Source organism: Tauraco erythrolophus, chromosome 2 (assembly GCF_009769465.1).
Source record: "Tauraco erythrolophus isolate bTauEry1 chromosome 2, bTauEry1.pri, whole genome shotgun sequence".
Classification (NCBI taxonomy): Eukaryota; Metazoa; Chordata; class Aves; order Musophagiformes; family Musophagidae; genus Tauraco; species Tauraco erythrolophus.
Window position 1 is genome coordinate 132,066,195 of NC_141466.1, and position 15,079 is coordinate 132,081,273.

General features: G+C 59.0%; 2 protein-coding genes across 2 annotated transcripts in view; both read left to right on the plus strand.

The window, feature by feature from the left end:
- Nucleotides 1-622: 622 nt before the first annotated feature.
- FBLN7 (fibulin 7) lies at nt 623-5,981 on the plus strand. The gene is made up of 8 exons (XM_086631160.1): nt 623-703; nt 2,013-2,172; nt 2,617-2,787; nt 3,210-3,335; nt 3,463-3,600; nt 3,690-3,827; nt 5,316-5,454; nt 5,609-5,981. Exons 1-8 carry the CDS (start codon nt 623-625, stop codon nt 5,979-5,981), a joined length of 1,326 nt encoding a protein of 441 aa, XP_086487286.1.
- Nucleotides 5,982-13,265: 7,284 nt separating this feature from the next.
- Nucleotides 13,266-15,079, plus strand: part of ZC3H6 (zinc finger CCCH-type containing 6) — a 28,259-nt gene continuing 26,445 nt past the window's right edge. The window contains 1 exon segment of the mRNA XM_086631934.1: nt 13,266-13,428. Within this exon segment, the coding sequence (XP_086488060.1) occupies nt 13,337-13,428 (92 nt within the window). The 5' untranslated portion in view covers nt 13,266-13,336.

A 15,079-nucleotide genomic window follows, 5' to 3' on the forward strand; every position in this document is an offset into this window, starting at 1 on the left:
CGGGGGGCTTGGGCTGGGGTACCTAGCTGGGGAGGGAGTGCCGAGCTGGGAGGGGGATGCAGGGGCTGGGGAAGGGGTGCAAGGGCTGAGGAGGGGGTGCAGGGGCTGAGGAGGGGGGTCCCGGCCCAGCGGGAACGGGGGGCTGGCGGTGATGAGCATCCGCACGGCAGCGGCACAAAACCCCACCTTTTTCTGCCAAAAAAAACCCACCCCAAAACACCGGCGAGAGAGCATCGTGTCGGGGGGGGGGGGTCGAGACTTTGTTTTTTGGGGGGGGAACTGTGCGGGGGGTGGTACCACGCGAGGCCGGGGGGTGCCGGCCGCGGGCTCAGGCCCTGCCGGGCGTCCCTCGGGGGGGCGGCCGCAGCATCCCACCCCCCCGGAAAGGGCCGGCGCCGGGGCGGGGGGTCCCGGCAGCCTTGGGGCGGGGGGGGACGGGGGGGGACCCGGCTCCCCGGGGCGGGGAAGCGCCGCGTCCCGCTCCACGGGGGAGCGCGGCCGCGCGTGGGGCGGGGGCGGCGGGGGAGGGAGAGCTCGGCCGCGGCCGGGGCGGGGAGAGGCGGCTGCCGGCGCCCGGGAGAGCCCTTCCTCGGCGGACGAGAGCCGCGGCGGCCGCCGGACCATGCCGGGGGCTCGGGGCCGCCCCCCGCTGCTGCTGCTGCCGCTGCTGCTGCTGCTGCTGCCGGCCGCGCCGGCGCCCCAGGTGAGCGGGGAGGGGGGGTGTCCCCTCGGATGGGTTTTCTGGGGTGGGGGGGGCGAGGTCTCCTCTCCTCCTTCCTTTCCCTCCCCGCCCCCCCGAGGTGCGCTGCCGCTGCCCGGTGCGGCGGTGCGGACCGTGCTCCCGCCCTGGCCCCGGCAAACAGGTGGGCAAAGCCTTGGAGGGGGGCGAAGGGGTTAAACAGGGCTTAATCCGGGCTCTTTCTTTTGGGGTCTTTATTTTTTTTCCCTTCTTTCCCCGCACCGAGCGCCCCGGGGTGGGGAAGAGCCCTCCCGGTTCGGCGGCGGAGCGGGGCTTTGCTCCGGCTCAGCATCCCGCCGGGAGCTCACGCTGGCTCTTGGAGCTAAAACCAGCTCTTGGAGTTAACACCAGCCCCAACAAAGAGCTGTTTAGCAAAGCGAGCTCCGTGCCAGGCATCTGTTTGCTTTCGCCTCCCTCCCTCTCGGTGCGGGGCACCCCAGAGAGGCTCATCCCCACCGGCACCCCGTGACCCCCCAAAAAACTGCGCCAAGGGAAGCAGAGGATGGCACGGCTTTTATTGCTTCTTCATAAACCCCCAGTCGCTGTTCGGAAGGGAGAATAACTTCACCTCTGCACAGCGTGGCTGGTGCAGAAAGAAATCCCCTGGCCCAGGTGGGCCGGTGCCTGGCAGCTCTGCTCGCCCTCCTTTGCCCCCAGCCCCATGCCACCCAGAGCAGCCCCCGTGTGCCCTGTGCCCCGTGCGCTCTGCGAACCTCCGAGCTCTAAAACCAGCTCGGCTTTGCCCAGCTCTCGCTCTTTCTCTCCGGTTCTAAGCCAATCCCGCAGGAAACCTCCGCTAACGGTGCCCGTCTCCTGCGTGAGTCAGCCCCGTGGTAGCGGCTGGTTTGCGGGCAGGAGGCCCACCAGCTTTCCTGGCCCCAGCAGGACTCACAAGACAGCTGTTTTCCTCTTATTTTGTAATGTGGAAGTGGGACGGGGCTCCAGCTCCAGCTCCAGCAGGATGGAACACGAGTTATGGCACCTCTCCCAGGGCGAAGGGAGCGATCGCAGCCCTGCCCGTAGCGCTGCCTTACCCGTCCGGACGCAGCAGAGCACGCCTCGGCTACGGGCTTCTTGCACAGCCTAAAAAAACTCCTGCCTTGGGGCAAACGGGGGAAAAAAAACCCTAAAATTGGGATTTCTGGGGACCTTCGATGCCGCAGAGCTCCTGCATGGGCATCCCCCTGCGCAGCAGGTTGGGTAGTGGCTGTGGCAGCAGGATGGGGGCCAGAGCAACGTCCCCCCACCCTGAGCAGCCACCCCGTCCCCGCAGAGCTGCCTGAGCAGGCAGCAGCTCCTGGCTGCCATCCGGCAGATGCAGCAGCTGCTGAAGGGGCAGGAGACGCGCTTCGCCGAGGGCCTCCGTGCCATGAAGAGCCGGCTGAGCACCCTGCACGCCTCCCTGGCCAAAGCTGCCCCTGAGCCACCGGCCGGTGAGTCCTCCCTCTGTCCCACCGGTGCTTGGAGGATGCCAGGGTGGGCAGATCGGGACGCTCGGGGATGTGACGGGTGTTGGTTTGGGCATCTCAACGGATGGAGATACCTGTTCCCATGTCGGTGAGTCGTGCTTGTGAATTCGTGCGCTTCTCCAGGCGAGTGGGCTGGAAAACTGTGTCTCCAGCAAAAAAGCCCCAGTCCCATGCTGGGAGCATGAGACGGGTGGCAAAAGTGCCACCAAACCCGCTGCTGGTGATGCTCAGCCCCAGCATCCCTGCTGCCAGGCTGGGTGTTACCGATGAACCGCTGCGGGCCAGTATCCACGGAAAATAACAGCTAAAGAGGAGGTCTCGGAGGAACTGGGTGGGAGAACAGGAAAGTTGGTGGTCTCCCAAAGCACCCTCCTGACCGCTGCCCCCCTCCCCGTGGTGCTCCCGCAGCCTCCTGCCCTGCCCTGCAAGCCCCCGCCGACGGGAGGAAGTTCGGCACCAAATATTTGGCGGAGCACGAGGTTCACTTCACCTGCGACCCGGGCTTCCAGCTCCTGGGCTCCAGCACGCGGACGTGCCAGGCCAACGGCAGCTGGACCGGGCAGGAGCCCCGCTGTGCAGGTACCGCTCCGGGCTGCCTTCCAGTGGCCGCGGTCGTAGGGCCACTCCGTGCCCGCGGATGGCTTGTGCAAGAGTGGGATGCGATTTGGGTTTATTTAAAATGGGAGATTATTGGGGTGCACCAAACGTGGAGGTGTCGAGGCTGTGTCCCAGCTGGCCAACATACCATGGATGCCGCAGCTCCCATGGCTGGTGATTCGGGGTTTCTCGTCCTCAAGGAAAGCTGGGAATGGCAGCCGGAGCCTCGCCCGGAGCTCGTGGGGAACCTTTGCACCGGGGCAGCCGGTGCCCGAGTTTGGCAAAATCCGTGGTCGCGGTGTGCCAGGGGGTACCCAAATCGGCCCGGGGTGTGCGGCGTTCCTGCGGCTTGCTTCCCAAAATAAAATCCAACCAAATGTGGCTGCTTTTTTTTTTATTCACAGAGATCAGCGAGTGCTCGAGCAGCCCCTGCCAGAACGGCGGGACGTGCCTGGAGGGGCTCAACCAGTACAAGTGCCTCTGCCCCCAGCAATGGACCGGAGCCACCTGCCAGTACCAGGCACAGACGGGTGGGTGACCCCCACGCCGAGGTGGGTGACCCCCACGCCGAGGTGGGTGACCCGCCACCCTCCAGGCATTATTTCGGCACCCCACCTCGTTTCCAACCCCGTCCCACGGTTGCGTGTCCCCCTCCAGCTCCCCCCGCCTGGAGCGTCACCGACGACCCGGCGTTCAGCCGCCAGCCCCGCTGCGCCCAGATCGACCGGACCCAGCACTGCAGCTGCGAACCCGGCTTCCACATGAGTGGCACAGCTGCCAACGGCCTCTGCCAGGGTGAGCCGCGCCGGCGGCGGGACACGGGGACGCGGTTCGGTGGGTTTCGGGGTCTCGGCTGGGCACCCGCTCCCCTCCTCTCTCCGCAGACCTCAACGAGTGCGAGGTGTACAAGCGGGACGGGGGTCCCCGGCTCTGCGCCCACGCCTGCGTCAACCTCCCCGGCTCCTACCGCTGCGCCTGCCCCAGCGGGTACATCCTCCTGGGCGACGGCAAGAGCTGCGAAGGTGAGGAGGGGGAGAGGCTGGAAACGCCTTTTCCCAACTCGCACCGTTGCTTTTTTGCCTTTTTTTTCCCCTTTTTTCTCCTTCTTCGCACGCAAAAATCTCGGCGGGTTCGCCTGGAGCAGTGGTGCCCGGGCTGGGCGCGGAGGGGGCAGAAACCACGGAGGGTTCGAGCGCTGGCAAAGACGTGCGATGCTTTGGGGCTGCAGCTCACCGAAAAAGAGCACGGGAGCGCCGCCGCGGTGGTGGGGCTGGCGTCACCCACTGGGACGTCCTCGAGGAGAAACACAAACAGCCTTAAACCCCAGGAATGAGGGTCGAACCCCAAGAATGAGGGTTAAAACTCAAGAATAAGAGTTAAAAGCCAAGAATGGGGGTTAAAACCCAAGAATTAGTGTTAAAAAACAAGAATGGGGGTTAAAAAAACAAGAATTAGGGTTAAAAAACAAGAATGAGGGTTAAAACCCAAGAATAAGAGTTAAAACCCAAGAATGAGAGTTAAAACCCAAGAATAAGGGTTACAACCCAAGAATAAGAGTTAAAAAATAAGAATGAGGGTTAAAACCCAATAATAAAGGTTAAAACACCAAAATAAGAGTTAAACCCCAAGAATAAGGGTTAAAACCCAAGAATTAGGGTTAAAAAATAAGAATGAGGGTTAAAACCCAATAATAAAGGTTAAAACATCAAAATAAGAGTTAAAAAGCAAGTATGAGGGTTAAACTCCAAGAATTAGGGTTAAAAAACAAGAATGAGGGTTAAAACCCAAGAATAAGAGTTAAAACCCAAGAATGAGGGTTAAAACCCAAGAATAAAGGTTAAAACCCCAAAATAAGAGTTAAAACCCAAGACTGAGAGTTAAACCCCAAGAATTAGGTGGCATGGGGTCAGCTCCGGAGGGGAGCCGGGATGCGGGTTGAGGGCAAAGCAAAGCGGCTGCGGGTGGGGATGGTGGGGGGCCAGGACCACTCCTATGAAATCTCCTCCTGAAAATCAGGGATTTTTTTTTTTTTTATTCTATAAAGTGTGGATTATTGTGAGTCATGGTGGGAAAGCTCCCATTTTCTCCTTTTCTCCCCGATTTCGGTGGGTTTCCCGGCAGCGTGCCAAGGCTCCCAGCCTCTATCTGCCTTCGAGGTGCCCCCGATTCTACTGCCAGGTATCTTCCTGGCTCCAGGGGGGTTTAGTAAATAAAAAGAAATGGTGTTTTCAAACAATTCGGCAGAAAGTTAAGAAAATAAGCTGCCCTGCTGTGAGAGCACTGCCGTTAACCCTTGCTGGCCCAGAGATGGGGGAGAGGCAAGCGGGCGCAGAACGGGATTTCAGCCCGTTTAGGTGTTTTCAGCTGTACTCTCGTACTTTTTTTGATCATATTTGCTGTCTGACCCATTTCAAGGGGCTTTTACCTTTTTCCTGCCAAAAAGAACCCCGCGACGGGGTGGGCAGGGGGTCTGTGGTGACCTTGACCCGCTGCCCGCCCCTGTTTTGCAGACATCGACGAGTGTGCCCTGTCCCAGGATAACTGCACCAGGGGCACCACCTGCATCAACACAGGGGGGGGCTTCCAGTGCGTCAGCCCCCAGTGCCCCCCACCCGCCGCCAACGTCACCTACGTCAAAACATCCCCCTTGTAAGTGTGCTGGAGGTGCAAAACCCATCCCCGTGCTTGGGTTTTCGGGTCCCAAAACCACGTCTGGAGCATCCACACGGATGTGGGGGGCACGGATCCCTGGAGCTCCCTGAAAACCTCACACCCCCCCCGCCCCCAACTTTTGTCTTTGCAGCCAGTGTGAGCGCAACCCCTGCCCGATGGAGAGCCGGTCATGCCACCAAGCACCCAAAACCATCTCCTTCCACTACCTTCCCTTGCCCTCCAACCTGCTGACACCCACCCCGCTCTTCCGCATGGCCACGGCGGCGGCTCCCGGCCGGCCGGGACCCGACAGCCTGCGCTTCGGCATCGTGGGAGGCAACAACCGCGGCCACTTCGTGATGCAGCGATCGGACCGGCAAACCGGGGAGCTCATCCTGGTGCAGAGCCTCAAGGGGCCCCAGACCATCCAGGTGGACGTGGACATGTCCGAATACCTGGATCGTGTCTTCCAGGCCAAGCACGTGTCCAAAATCACCGTCTTCGTCTCCGCCTATGAGTTTTAGGGGAGATGGCAGCCAGGGGGGAACTGCCCCACCAGCGACGGTCCCCGCTTGGCATCGGTCCCCGCTCAGCATCCTTCCCCAGCAAGCGCCAGCCCTGGAGGCAGGCGTGTAATGGGAGCTCCGGGCGACGTCCCGCTGCCACCGCAGCCCCCCCCCAGCCCCCCCGTCCTCCCCTCTGCCTTCACGTTACTCTGCCCCGGCGGCTTTTACACCCACCTACATGGAGGGGAAGAAAAAAAAATAATAAATAAAGCAAACGAGGTGCAAAAGCGATGAGATGCAGCGGTCACCCGCTCGCCGGGGCGCGGAGAGCATCGTCCCCAACCGGCGCTCCGGAAGGCCGGTGTCCCGCGGCCTCGGCACCTGCACAGCACAGAAAACAGCGGAGAGAAACCAAAACCATGGCCCTTGAGTCCTTTTTAATTCCTTTTTTTTTTTTTTGATGTAGGAAAGCAGTTAAGCTGGTGCGTGCCAGAGGAGGGAGGCTGGGCATGCCGGGAAAACCCACGGCAGCCTGCGGGGAGGGAGCTGATCCGGCATCTCCATCCCCCAGGATTGAGCAGGAGCGGAAAAATCCCTGCACATCCTTCCCTACAGGCACCGGCTGGCTCTCGGTGCCCTCCTCGGCAAGCGGGACGCAGCCGGTGGGCAACGGCCGAGTCCCAGTGCCAGCAGACGAGCGCTGGCCATGGATTGGGGCCATCCCGTGCTTCACCCCGTGGGCAGCAGCTCCTCAAACCCCCTGGACTGGGGCGCACGGGGGGATCCCCCCCCGCCTCCACCAGCGCCAGGACCTCGGGGAGGGCTTCGGCCGCGCGTGGTGCTGGCGTCGAGGGAGCTCGAGGTGTGAATATTTCGTGTTTCGACGGAAAGCCGGGCGTCAGCAGCTCCAGGAATCGCTGGGGTTCGGCCGTAGGGCGTGCTGGGGTGGGGGGACACGACCCCCCCACCCCGGTCTCGCACCCTTCCCCGTCGGTCCCTGCTCCGCGGCGCTCGTGCACGTTACCCACAACACCCCGGCGTTATGCATGTTCCTCCGTTACGCGGGTTTTCGCGCAATTAAAGGACGATATATCCTGGGAGCGGCTGCGGAGCGTGGTGAAGGACCCCCCCGGAGCCGGCCAGGGGGGGTCCGGGGCTGGGGGGCAAGAATCCATCTCCTTTATTATTATTTTTCTGCCTGATGTTGCTGGGAAGGGGCTGGCTGGTGGCGAGCGGCTCATCCCTGAGCATCCTTCCCCGCGAGCATCCTCCAGAGGCCTTGAGGAAGAGGAGCCTGCTGTTCCGCCCCCCCCCCCAAAAAAAAAGGCATATCCCCCTCGGGGGGCTGCACTGCACCCACTAAAACCCTCCCCCACTCATTGCCCCAAGGGAAGAGACTTCACGAGACCGATTTGGGCTGTAGCCTTTGGGGGATCGAGCTGCCAGAATTTTTTTTGGGGGTATGGCTTTTCCACGGGAGCTGGGAAGGGGGGGGCAGGATGTCTCCCCGCAGAACAAGGAGGGACATTCAGCGCCTGCTCCTCGCCGCCGCCGGAGCGGAGCTGCCGCAGCCCGGGCACGCGGATGGAGGATGTTTGGGTTGGCGGGCGCTCCGGCTGGACGGCGGAGCTGGGCAGGGAAATACATCCCAGGGTTGTGCTGGGGGAGGGAAATTAAAACCCAACGGGCTCGCTTCTCCGCTTAGGAAACAAAAAAAAAATAAAATAAAATGCTTTTCTGGAAATGTAGCTGCTTTCGAGAGCGGGTGGCAGTGGGGCAGCAGTCCTGGGGGCTGCCCACCTTCAGCTGGGGGTGGTGAAGATCCGCAGGGAAAGCCCCCCCAGCTCCAGGAGGACAAAGCCCAGGAGGAGCACGCCTGGGGAAAACCACTCGTCCTTTCTCCCACCGGGATGCTCCAGGGGATATCCCGCACATGCCAGCTCCCTGCACATCCGGGGCTGCCATCAGAGGACGATGCCGGGCATCATCATCGGAGAGACAGGGCACGGGCAGGATGCGCCACTGGACTTCTCTGCCATGTGCCTGCATCCCGGGATGCCCTGGAACAGCAGGAGATGCTGAGTTTTTCCTCGGAGCTACCCAGAGCCCGGCCAAGCGGCATTGGTCCAGGAAAGGGAGCAGTTATCCGCCGTGCACCCAGCCCGGCGTGTGTTTTAAATTAGCGCCTCCGATAAGAGAGCGGCGCTGCGGAGGCGGCTGGCGGCATCCTCGGACGCCACCGAAAACCGCTGCCGGGAGACAAAAGCCGTTAAGGGGAAAGGAAGCCGAGCTGAAACGAGGAGGAGCATTTTATTTTGGTTTTGTTTTTTTTAGGAAAAGCTGAGGATGGACAGACAGCTTTGGGGAAAAAAAAAAAAAAAAGAAAACAATACAAAAGTTTTGAGACAGAAGGCTACGGAGCGGGCAGAGTTTGCCGGAGGCACTGCCGCGGTTGCCCGGCCGGGTTGGATGTGCTGCTGCAGCACGCCGTTACGTTTTTGGGATGATGAAGAAATCCCTGCGCTTGCGGCCGTGCTCCTCCACGAGATGCAGGAGAGGCGGCCGGGCAGGTGCCAGGAGCAGCCGGGGTGGTGCCAGGAGCAGCCTGGCATTCCCATCACCCTCCGATGGGGGAACGACACGTTTGATCATTGACTTTATCCCCCCCAGTGCTTTGCTGGGCTCTGGGAGCCAAAAACCAGGAGCTGGTAAGAGGATAAGTCCTTAACGAGGCAGAATAGTTTCCGTCTGATGCTTTAACCAGCTAATGAGGCTGGAGACGGGCGCTTGGACCTTCGCACTGGAGGCTCTTCCTCGCAGCACGGCCCCGAACCGACAACATTTTCCTAATTCCCGAGGCCAGGGTGAACCGGTTTCTCCTCTCCGGGACGGACTGGCGTGCCGCCGGGGCTTGCGAAGCCGTGCCGTGCCCGTCCTCCCAGCCGCTTCTCGCCCGCCTCGAGGGCCGGGGCCGGAGTCAGGAAGCTCATCCGCCTCTCCCAGCGTTAGCTGGCTGCACGTCTCCTTTTCATCCCAAAAACGTTTAAGGTCGGCTCTCCGGCGTCTGGACGGGGCTGCAAACCTCTGGCCAGCATTTGAGCTGACTAAAGGAGTTTTTTTTTCCCCCCTCTCCCAGAGCGGCCACTCCGGCATCTCGCAGACTTCCCGAGCCTGGAATGTGTGGAGAGAGGCTCTTCTGGCCCGGGTAAATACAACTTCTCTTTGGGATAATCATATTTCGGAGCCCAAAAAATAGCTGGTTTGCCTCTGCCCCCCTTCCGCGGGCTGAAGGCAGGCGGTTCCCCGGCACGGCCGACTCCAGATGCGCTCCGCGTGCCCCGGGAGGGGTCGGCCGCCCTGCCCGAGCCCCAAACGACCGAGGGTGAGGATGCCAAGGATGCCAAGACTGCAGACGGTGAGGATGCCAAGGATGCCAAGGCTGCAGATGTTGCGGAGGCAGCCTCAGAGGGAGGCTACGGCAGCACCCGCCGAGGTGCCGGGAGAGAAACACGGCGCCTTCGGATTTCTGGGGTCCGCGTGGGAAAGCGCTCCCTCTCCTCCTCATCCCAGGGGAGGAGACAACCCCCAGCCTCCGGGCGGGGGTGACCACAGCTTCGTGTCCCATTTTCTCCTCCTACTCGTCATCCTCCTTCCAAAACGCATCCCTGACGGGCCTTGCCCTGCCGAGCATCCCGAGTCCTGAGCATCCCCGTGCTTCTCCTGGCCTTCAGTCCGAGACACATCCCAGCAAAAAATTACCTCTCTAAAACACCAGAGAACACCAGGTTAAAAAAAAAATCTGAATTTTTTTTATTACTTATTACTCCTGCTAGGGGCTTTGAGGAAGAGCCGGAGCACATTTGTGTTTGTTATGGTTGCTAGGTTGGTTGCTACGCTCTCCATACCCCAGCTCCCAGTATACGGGTGATATCCGGGAGCGCGGACTGGGGAATTTGGTTTAGCTGCTATTGCCAAAATTATACTTTGAAAAACAAAGCAGAGCTGTTCAGGAGCGCCTCGGAAGCGATCCTTCTTCCCCGACAACAGGATCACGCGCCGGGATGTTTAGGCAAACAGCTGCCCGCCGCTCCTGCCGGCGCAGTTTGGTGTAAAATGGATTTTTACACCCGCACGCACCGCAAGAAAAGCAGGAGCCAGGCTTCTACGCCGAGTTTGAAATCCTTTTTTTTTTTTTTGGCCCATCGCCTGGGGAGATGGTGCTGAGCCCCGTGGGCTCCGGGGCTGTGCACCACACTGAGATGCTCACATGCTGGTGGGACTAATTAGCCTTAATTAGCCCTAATGGCACCCACCAGCCCCACCTGAGGCCAGCACCCACCCCCCCTCCCATGCTCCCTGGAGCCCTATTTTAGCTCCGGAGCTGGAGCAGTGCTGGTTTCTTGGCTTGACTTTGGATTTGTCCCATCTCTGCGAGCTTCTGCGGTGGTCTGAACCCTTGGTTGAACTTGGCCATGGTCTCCTGCCCTGCTCGTCTTGCTCAGGGACCTGGTGTGTGAGTGTGGAGCGAGCGCTCGCTCCGTCTTCACGGACACGAGGCCACGCTCCGCCTCTGCGCAAGGGGAAAAAGGTCCCTCCTGGATGGGATCTGATGTGGGTGCTCTCTCTTTTTCTTGATTTTATTTTTTTTTCCTAGGATCGCTGGCACTGGAAAAAGAGAGTCAGATGTCCTGAAAAGCCCTGTGAGCCAGGGAGACTTGCCTGTAAAGGAAAATAAGTTGATGTAACTTCCTTGGGGCTTTTCCAGAAAGTTTCGACAAGGTCCCTCAAAAGCCAACGCTAAAGGAAAGATGGTTAAAATGGTCGGAAAACAACAAAAAAGCTTCTCCGGGGGCCTCTGAACTGCTGAGTCAGCAAAACCGGGGCAGGAACAAACAGCCAGCGCTCCAGTGTGGAGTCGAGCAAGTGGGATATGTCCCTCGTGGTGCCAGCGTCGTGGTAAACAGCCACATAAAATTCATGGAAGAACCGATGAGCCACGAGGCAACAACATTCCCAGCGGATGCTACTCCAGTTGAGACAGGACCATCCGGAGGTGAAGGTACCGGACTCGGGAGCCGCGGCGCCGCGGGAGAGGATGGAACACACCGGAAAAGTGCGCAGGAAGCGACATGGAGGGCGTTGTTTGGTTATGGAGCAGTGGGAACACTGGGAATGTCAGCCTCCAGCGGGCTGCGATCCAGCAGGAGCTGCCGCAGGCACAAAGTTCATCTTCTTATCACGGAATTATCAGCGTGAACGGGACAAATGTGGGTTTTTTCCCTCACTCCTGGCTTCAAAAACGCTCCTTGTACGTTGTTCCGTAGCTCCGTTAGGGATTTCTCAGCGAGTTTGGGATTTCCTCCTCTTTAATAAAAGCACAGCCACACTTCTGTCACCATCACCGCAGTGTTTTCCTTAATCCCAGTTTTGTACAGGTTTACTGTCCCTTAACCTCTGTAATACTGGTTTTTACTGGTGCTTTGTCACTTTCGTCACCCTCACTGCAGTGTTTTCTCCTTAATCCCAGTTTTGTACAGGTTTAGTGTCCCTTAACCTCTGTAATACTGGTTTTTACTGGTATTTTGCCACCACCACTGCAGTGTTTTCCCCTTAATCTCTGTTTTGAACAGGTTTACTGTCCCTTAACCTATAGTGTTTTCTCCTTAATCCCAGTTTTGTACAGGTTTACTGTCCCTTAACCTCTGTAATACTGGTTTTTACTGGTGTTCTGTCACTATCACTGCAGTGTTTTCCCCTTAATCCCCGTTTTTTACCGGTTTACTGTCCCTTAACCTCTTCGATGCCGTTTTTTACTGGTATTTTGTCACTTTTGTCTCCATCACCACAGTGTTTTTCCCTTAATCCCCATTTTGTACAGATTTACTCTCCCTTAACCTCTGTAAAACTGGTTTTTACTGGTGTTTTGTCACTATCACTGCAGTGTTTCCCCCTTAGTCCCCATTTTGTACCAGTTTACTGCCCCTTAACCTCAGTAATACTGGTTTTTACTGGTATTTTGTCACCATCACCGCAGTGTTTTCCCCTTAATCCCTGTTTTTTACCGGTTTACTGTCCCTTAACCTCTTCATTGCCAGTTTTTACCACGCCCTGGCCAGTAACCCCTTCTCCAAGTGACAAATTTATTACCCCATTTTTCGGGGCTCCTCGTTCCTAACGGTGCCCGCCCTGAGGCGGGGACAGCCTCCACCGGGGGACACCGACGGGCCTCACAGCCGCCCTGGGGAGAGAAACACTTGCATTAATTAGAAATGCCGATTAATTTATTACTTAATGAACCGCCCGGGCCCGGCGTTCCCCCGAGAAGCGAAGAGGCGGCTGGACCCCGCAACGGCAGCACCGGGGAGGAGAACGGCGGCGGAAGCGGGCGCCGGTCTCGGCTCTCGCGAGGCGGCGCGGGGCGGAAGCGGCCCCCGGAGGGGCGGCCCGGAAGCGCCGTGACGGTCGACGTCCGCCATAACGGCCGGCGGGGCGGCCACGTGACGCCGGCCCGCGCGCGGCGGGGCGGGGCCCCGCCCCCTTGCGCGCGCACGTCGGGGCGGCGGCGGCGGCGGCGGCGGCGGGGGGGGGGAAGGGAGGGGCGGGGCCCGCCGTGCTCACGCGACGTCACGGGCGGCGCGGCGCCGCCAATGGCCGCGCGCGGTGACGCGGGACGGGGCGGGGCGGCGGCGCGGCGGGCGGCGGCGGCGGAGGAGGAGGAGCGTGTTGGCGGCGGCGGCAGCGGCGGCGCGGCCAGCGCGAGGCGACGCGACGCCATCGCATCGCGGCCCCGACGGGCGCGGAAGACGCAGTGGTGGCGGCGGCGCGGGTCGGGCCGCGGCCGCTGAGCTCGGCTGGGGGGCGAGCGCCGGGGGTCGCTGCCGCCGCTGCCGCCTTTCTCCTTCTTCTCTTCCTCCTCCTCCTTCTCCTCCTCGTCCGCCGCTGCCGCCGCCATTTTGTGAGAGTGCCTCGAGCGGGCGCCATGTTTGTAAGGAAGAATTAGGGCAGCCATCTCCGGCCACCAGCACCTCCCTTCCCCCGTGTGTGTGTCCTCCCGCTCTCCTGTGCCCCGGGCCTGCTCCTCCGAGCCGCCGCCGCCGCCGCCGCCGCCTCCTCCCGCCCGCGCGGGGCGGCCGGGCTCAGCCGGTGCAGCCTCGCCCTGCACTGAGTGCCCGTTAGTGTCCCACTAAGTAACCGTGAGTGAAACCTTCATCGCTGATCTCTCCTCACTGAGGGACCCGACCCTCCTCCTCACCGAGCCGCCCCCAGAGCGGCCGTGCGCGCCGCCGCCGCCGCCTCCTCCCTCCGCACCACGGGCAGCGGCGGTGTCCTGCCTTCCTCCACCTCCTCCTCCTCCCCACACCACAGCCAGCACCATGGCCTTTGAAAGCCTGTTCTCCAAACCCCCAAACCCAGTTCTTGACCCAAACATGCCCGACTCTGACAGGCAACATGCAGGGGACGAAAGGTCGAGTAACATTCTTCTCTCTCTCTCCGCTTCTCATAATGGTGATAGTCGTGGGGTGATGATGATGATGATGATGATGATGCTGTGTGTTAATGTGCCGAGGGGGTTAACGGTGTTTTTGTGGGGGCAGGTCACCTTCAGGCTGGGGGGTGGTGGGGAACGCAGGGAGGGACGGGGGGTGTCACTGAATTAGAAGTGCATTATTAGCAGGGTTTTATTTTGGGGGGGATGCATGCGTTTTTACATCTTCCATTTATTTATTCTGGCTGGGAAGGGGGGCTGTTTTCCATTTCTTTCCATAAATGCACTTTCCAGCGGGTGTCTGTTGAATGTCACCATTGTTCTCTTTCTCCCCCGCCCTGGCGCTGCTAGTCGGGCAGGAAAGGGTGCTTTGGAGTTGCTTTTGTTGGTTGTGTTCATACGAGAATCTCTCACTAGATCCATATTTAACGTCATTTTCTTGCCAGATTACACCTTACACGTTTAACTGGATCTTTTTTTTATGCAGATTAAGGTCTGACTGACGTTATCTTTGCCACCTCTCAATCCCCATGCGCAGAAAACCAGAGTCCTGTTCCTGGTGAAAGGACCTCTGTTCCCTCCCTCCCTCCCTTCCTCCCTCCCTTTCTCTCCTGCAGCTGATGGAAATTCAAATCCTTTCTCCAGGCAGCCCTGGCCTCCCTAACTAGTTCCAAAAATACTGTGCCAGGGTGACAGCTTCCAGTCCTTCAGCTACCAGTCCTTCAGTCTACATCTACTCAGAGCATTTGTGACACGACCGCAGGAGTTAAAAGCGCTGGGTTTCGGTGGTTGGGCTCCAGTCCGTCCTCCCCACACAGCTCCACCAGCCCTGCTTGGTACTCGCTTCAGAGGACTGGAAAATCCTGAAAAAAAAAGGGCTGGTGAGAGAACGTAACCGTTCCCTCGCTGGAGAGAGAGTCACTAATTCTGTCTTACAAATTGGGAAGTGGAGGGCCACACGAGATGACCGACCAGTCCGAAAATCGGACTGTGATTTAGTAACAGGCTCAGAGCAGACCCCAGAGCTGCTGGTTCTTGTTTTCACCTTCGTGCTTTTAATTGTGAAATAGTGGAAGTTGTGTCATGCTGTACGCTCCGAAAAGAGGGCTGTGTAAAAAGCAAACTGGTAATCCACTGGGATTGCTGAAGATAGGGCATAACTGCTGACTCAAACTGGGCAGCAGTAGCAGGTGAAGCGTTTCAGCCTTCCTGGAGTTAGTAAGTCTGTGACTTTTTACTGTTTCAGGGATGGAAAATACTTTGTGTCTTAAAGCCCTCCTCCAGGGCAAGCCCAAGTTACTCACTCTTTTGCTGGAAGCAGAGTTTTTCTGACTTGGAGTTACTCATGCAATGCTGACAAGCAGAGTTCCTCTAACCAGTTGTTCTCCCCAGTACGCCTGTTGTTACACTGCTAAATTATGAAATAGAATAAATAGGTACTGCCTGAGAGTCTAATGTACTTTTAATACAGTCTAACTTATAACCATGGCTTTGTAACATTTTAATTTCAGAAGACTCTAAAAATAAACACGTTTACCTGTTAATGCTTTTTTTGAACAGGACTTTTATAAAATTCTGGTCCCCTCTGCTCTGAGGCGTGTGTAGTAAAGTGTATTCTTAACACACCTAG

Excerpts from the sequence above, each read along its gene's own strand:
- FBLN7 (XM_086631160.1), top strand. The coding sequence starts at position 623 with ATGCCGGGGGCTCGGGGCCGCCCCCCGCTGCTGCTGCTGCCGCTGCTG. Across the intron at positions 3,336-3,462 it reads CCAGTACCAGGCACAGACGG|CTCCCCCCGCCTGGAGCGTC; the intron begins GTGGGTGACCCC and ends GTCCCCCTCCAG. Across the intron at positions 3,828-5,315 it reads CGACGGCAAGAGCTGCGAAG|ACATCGACGAGTGTGCCCTG; the intron begins GTGAGGAGGGGG and ends CCTGTTTTGCAG.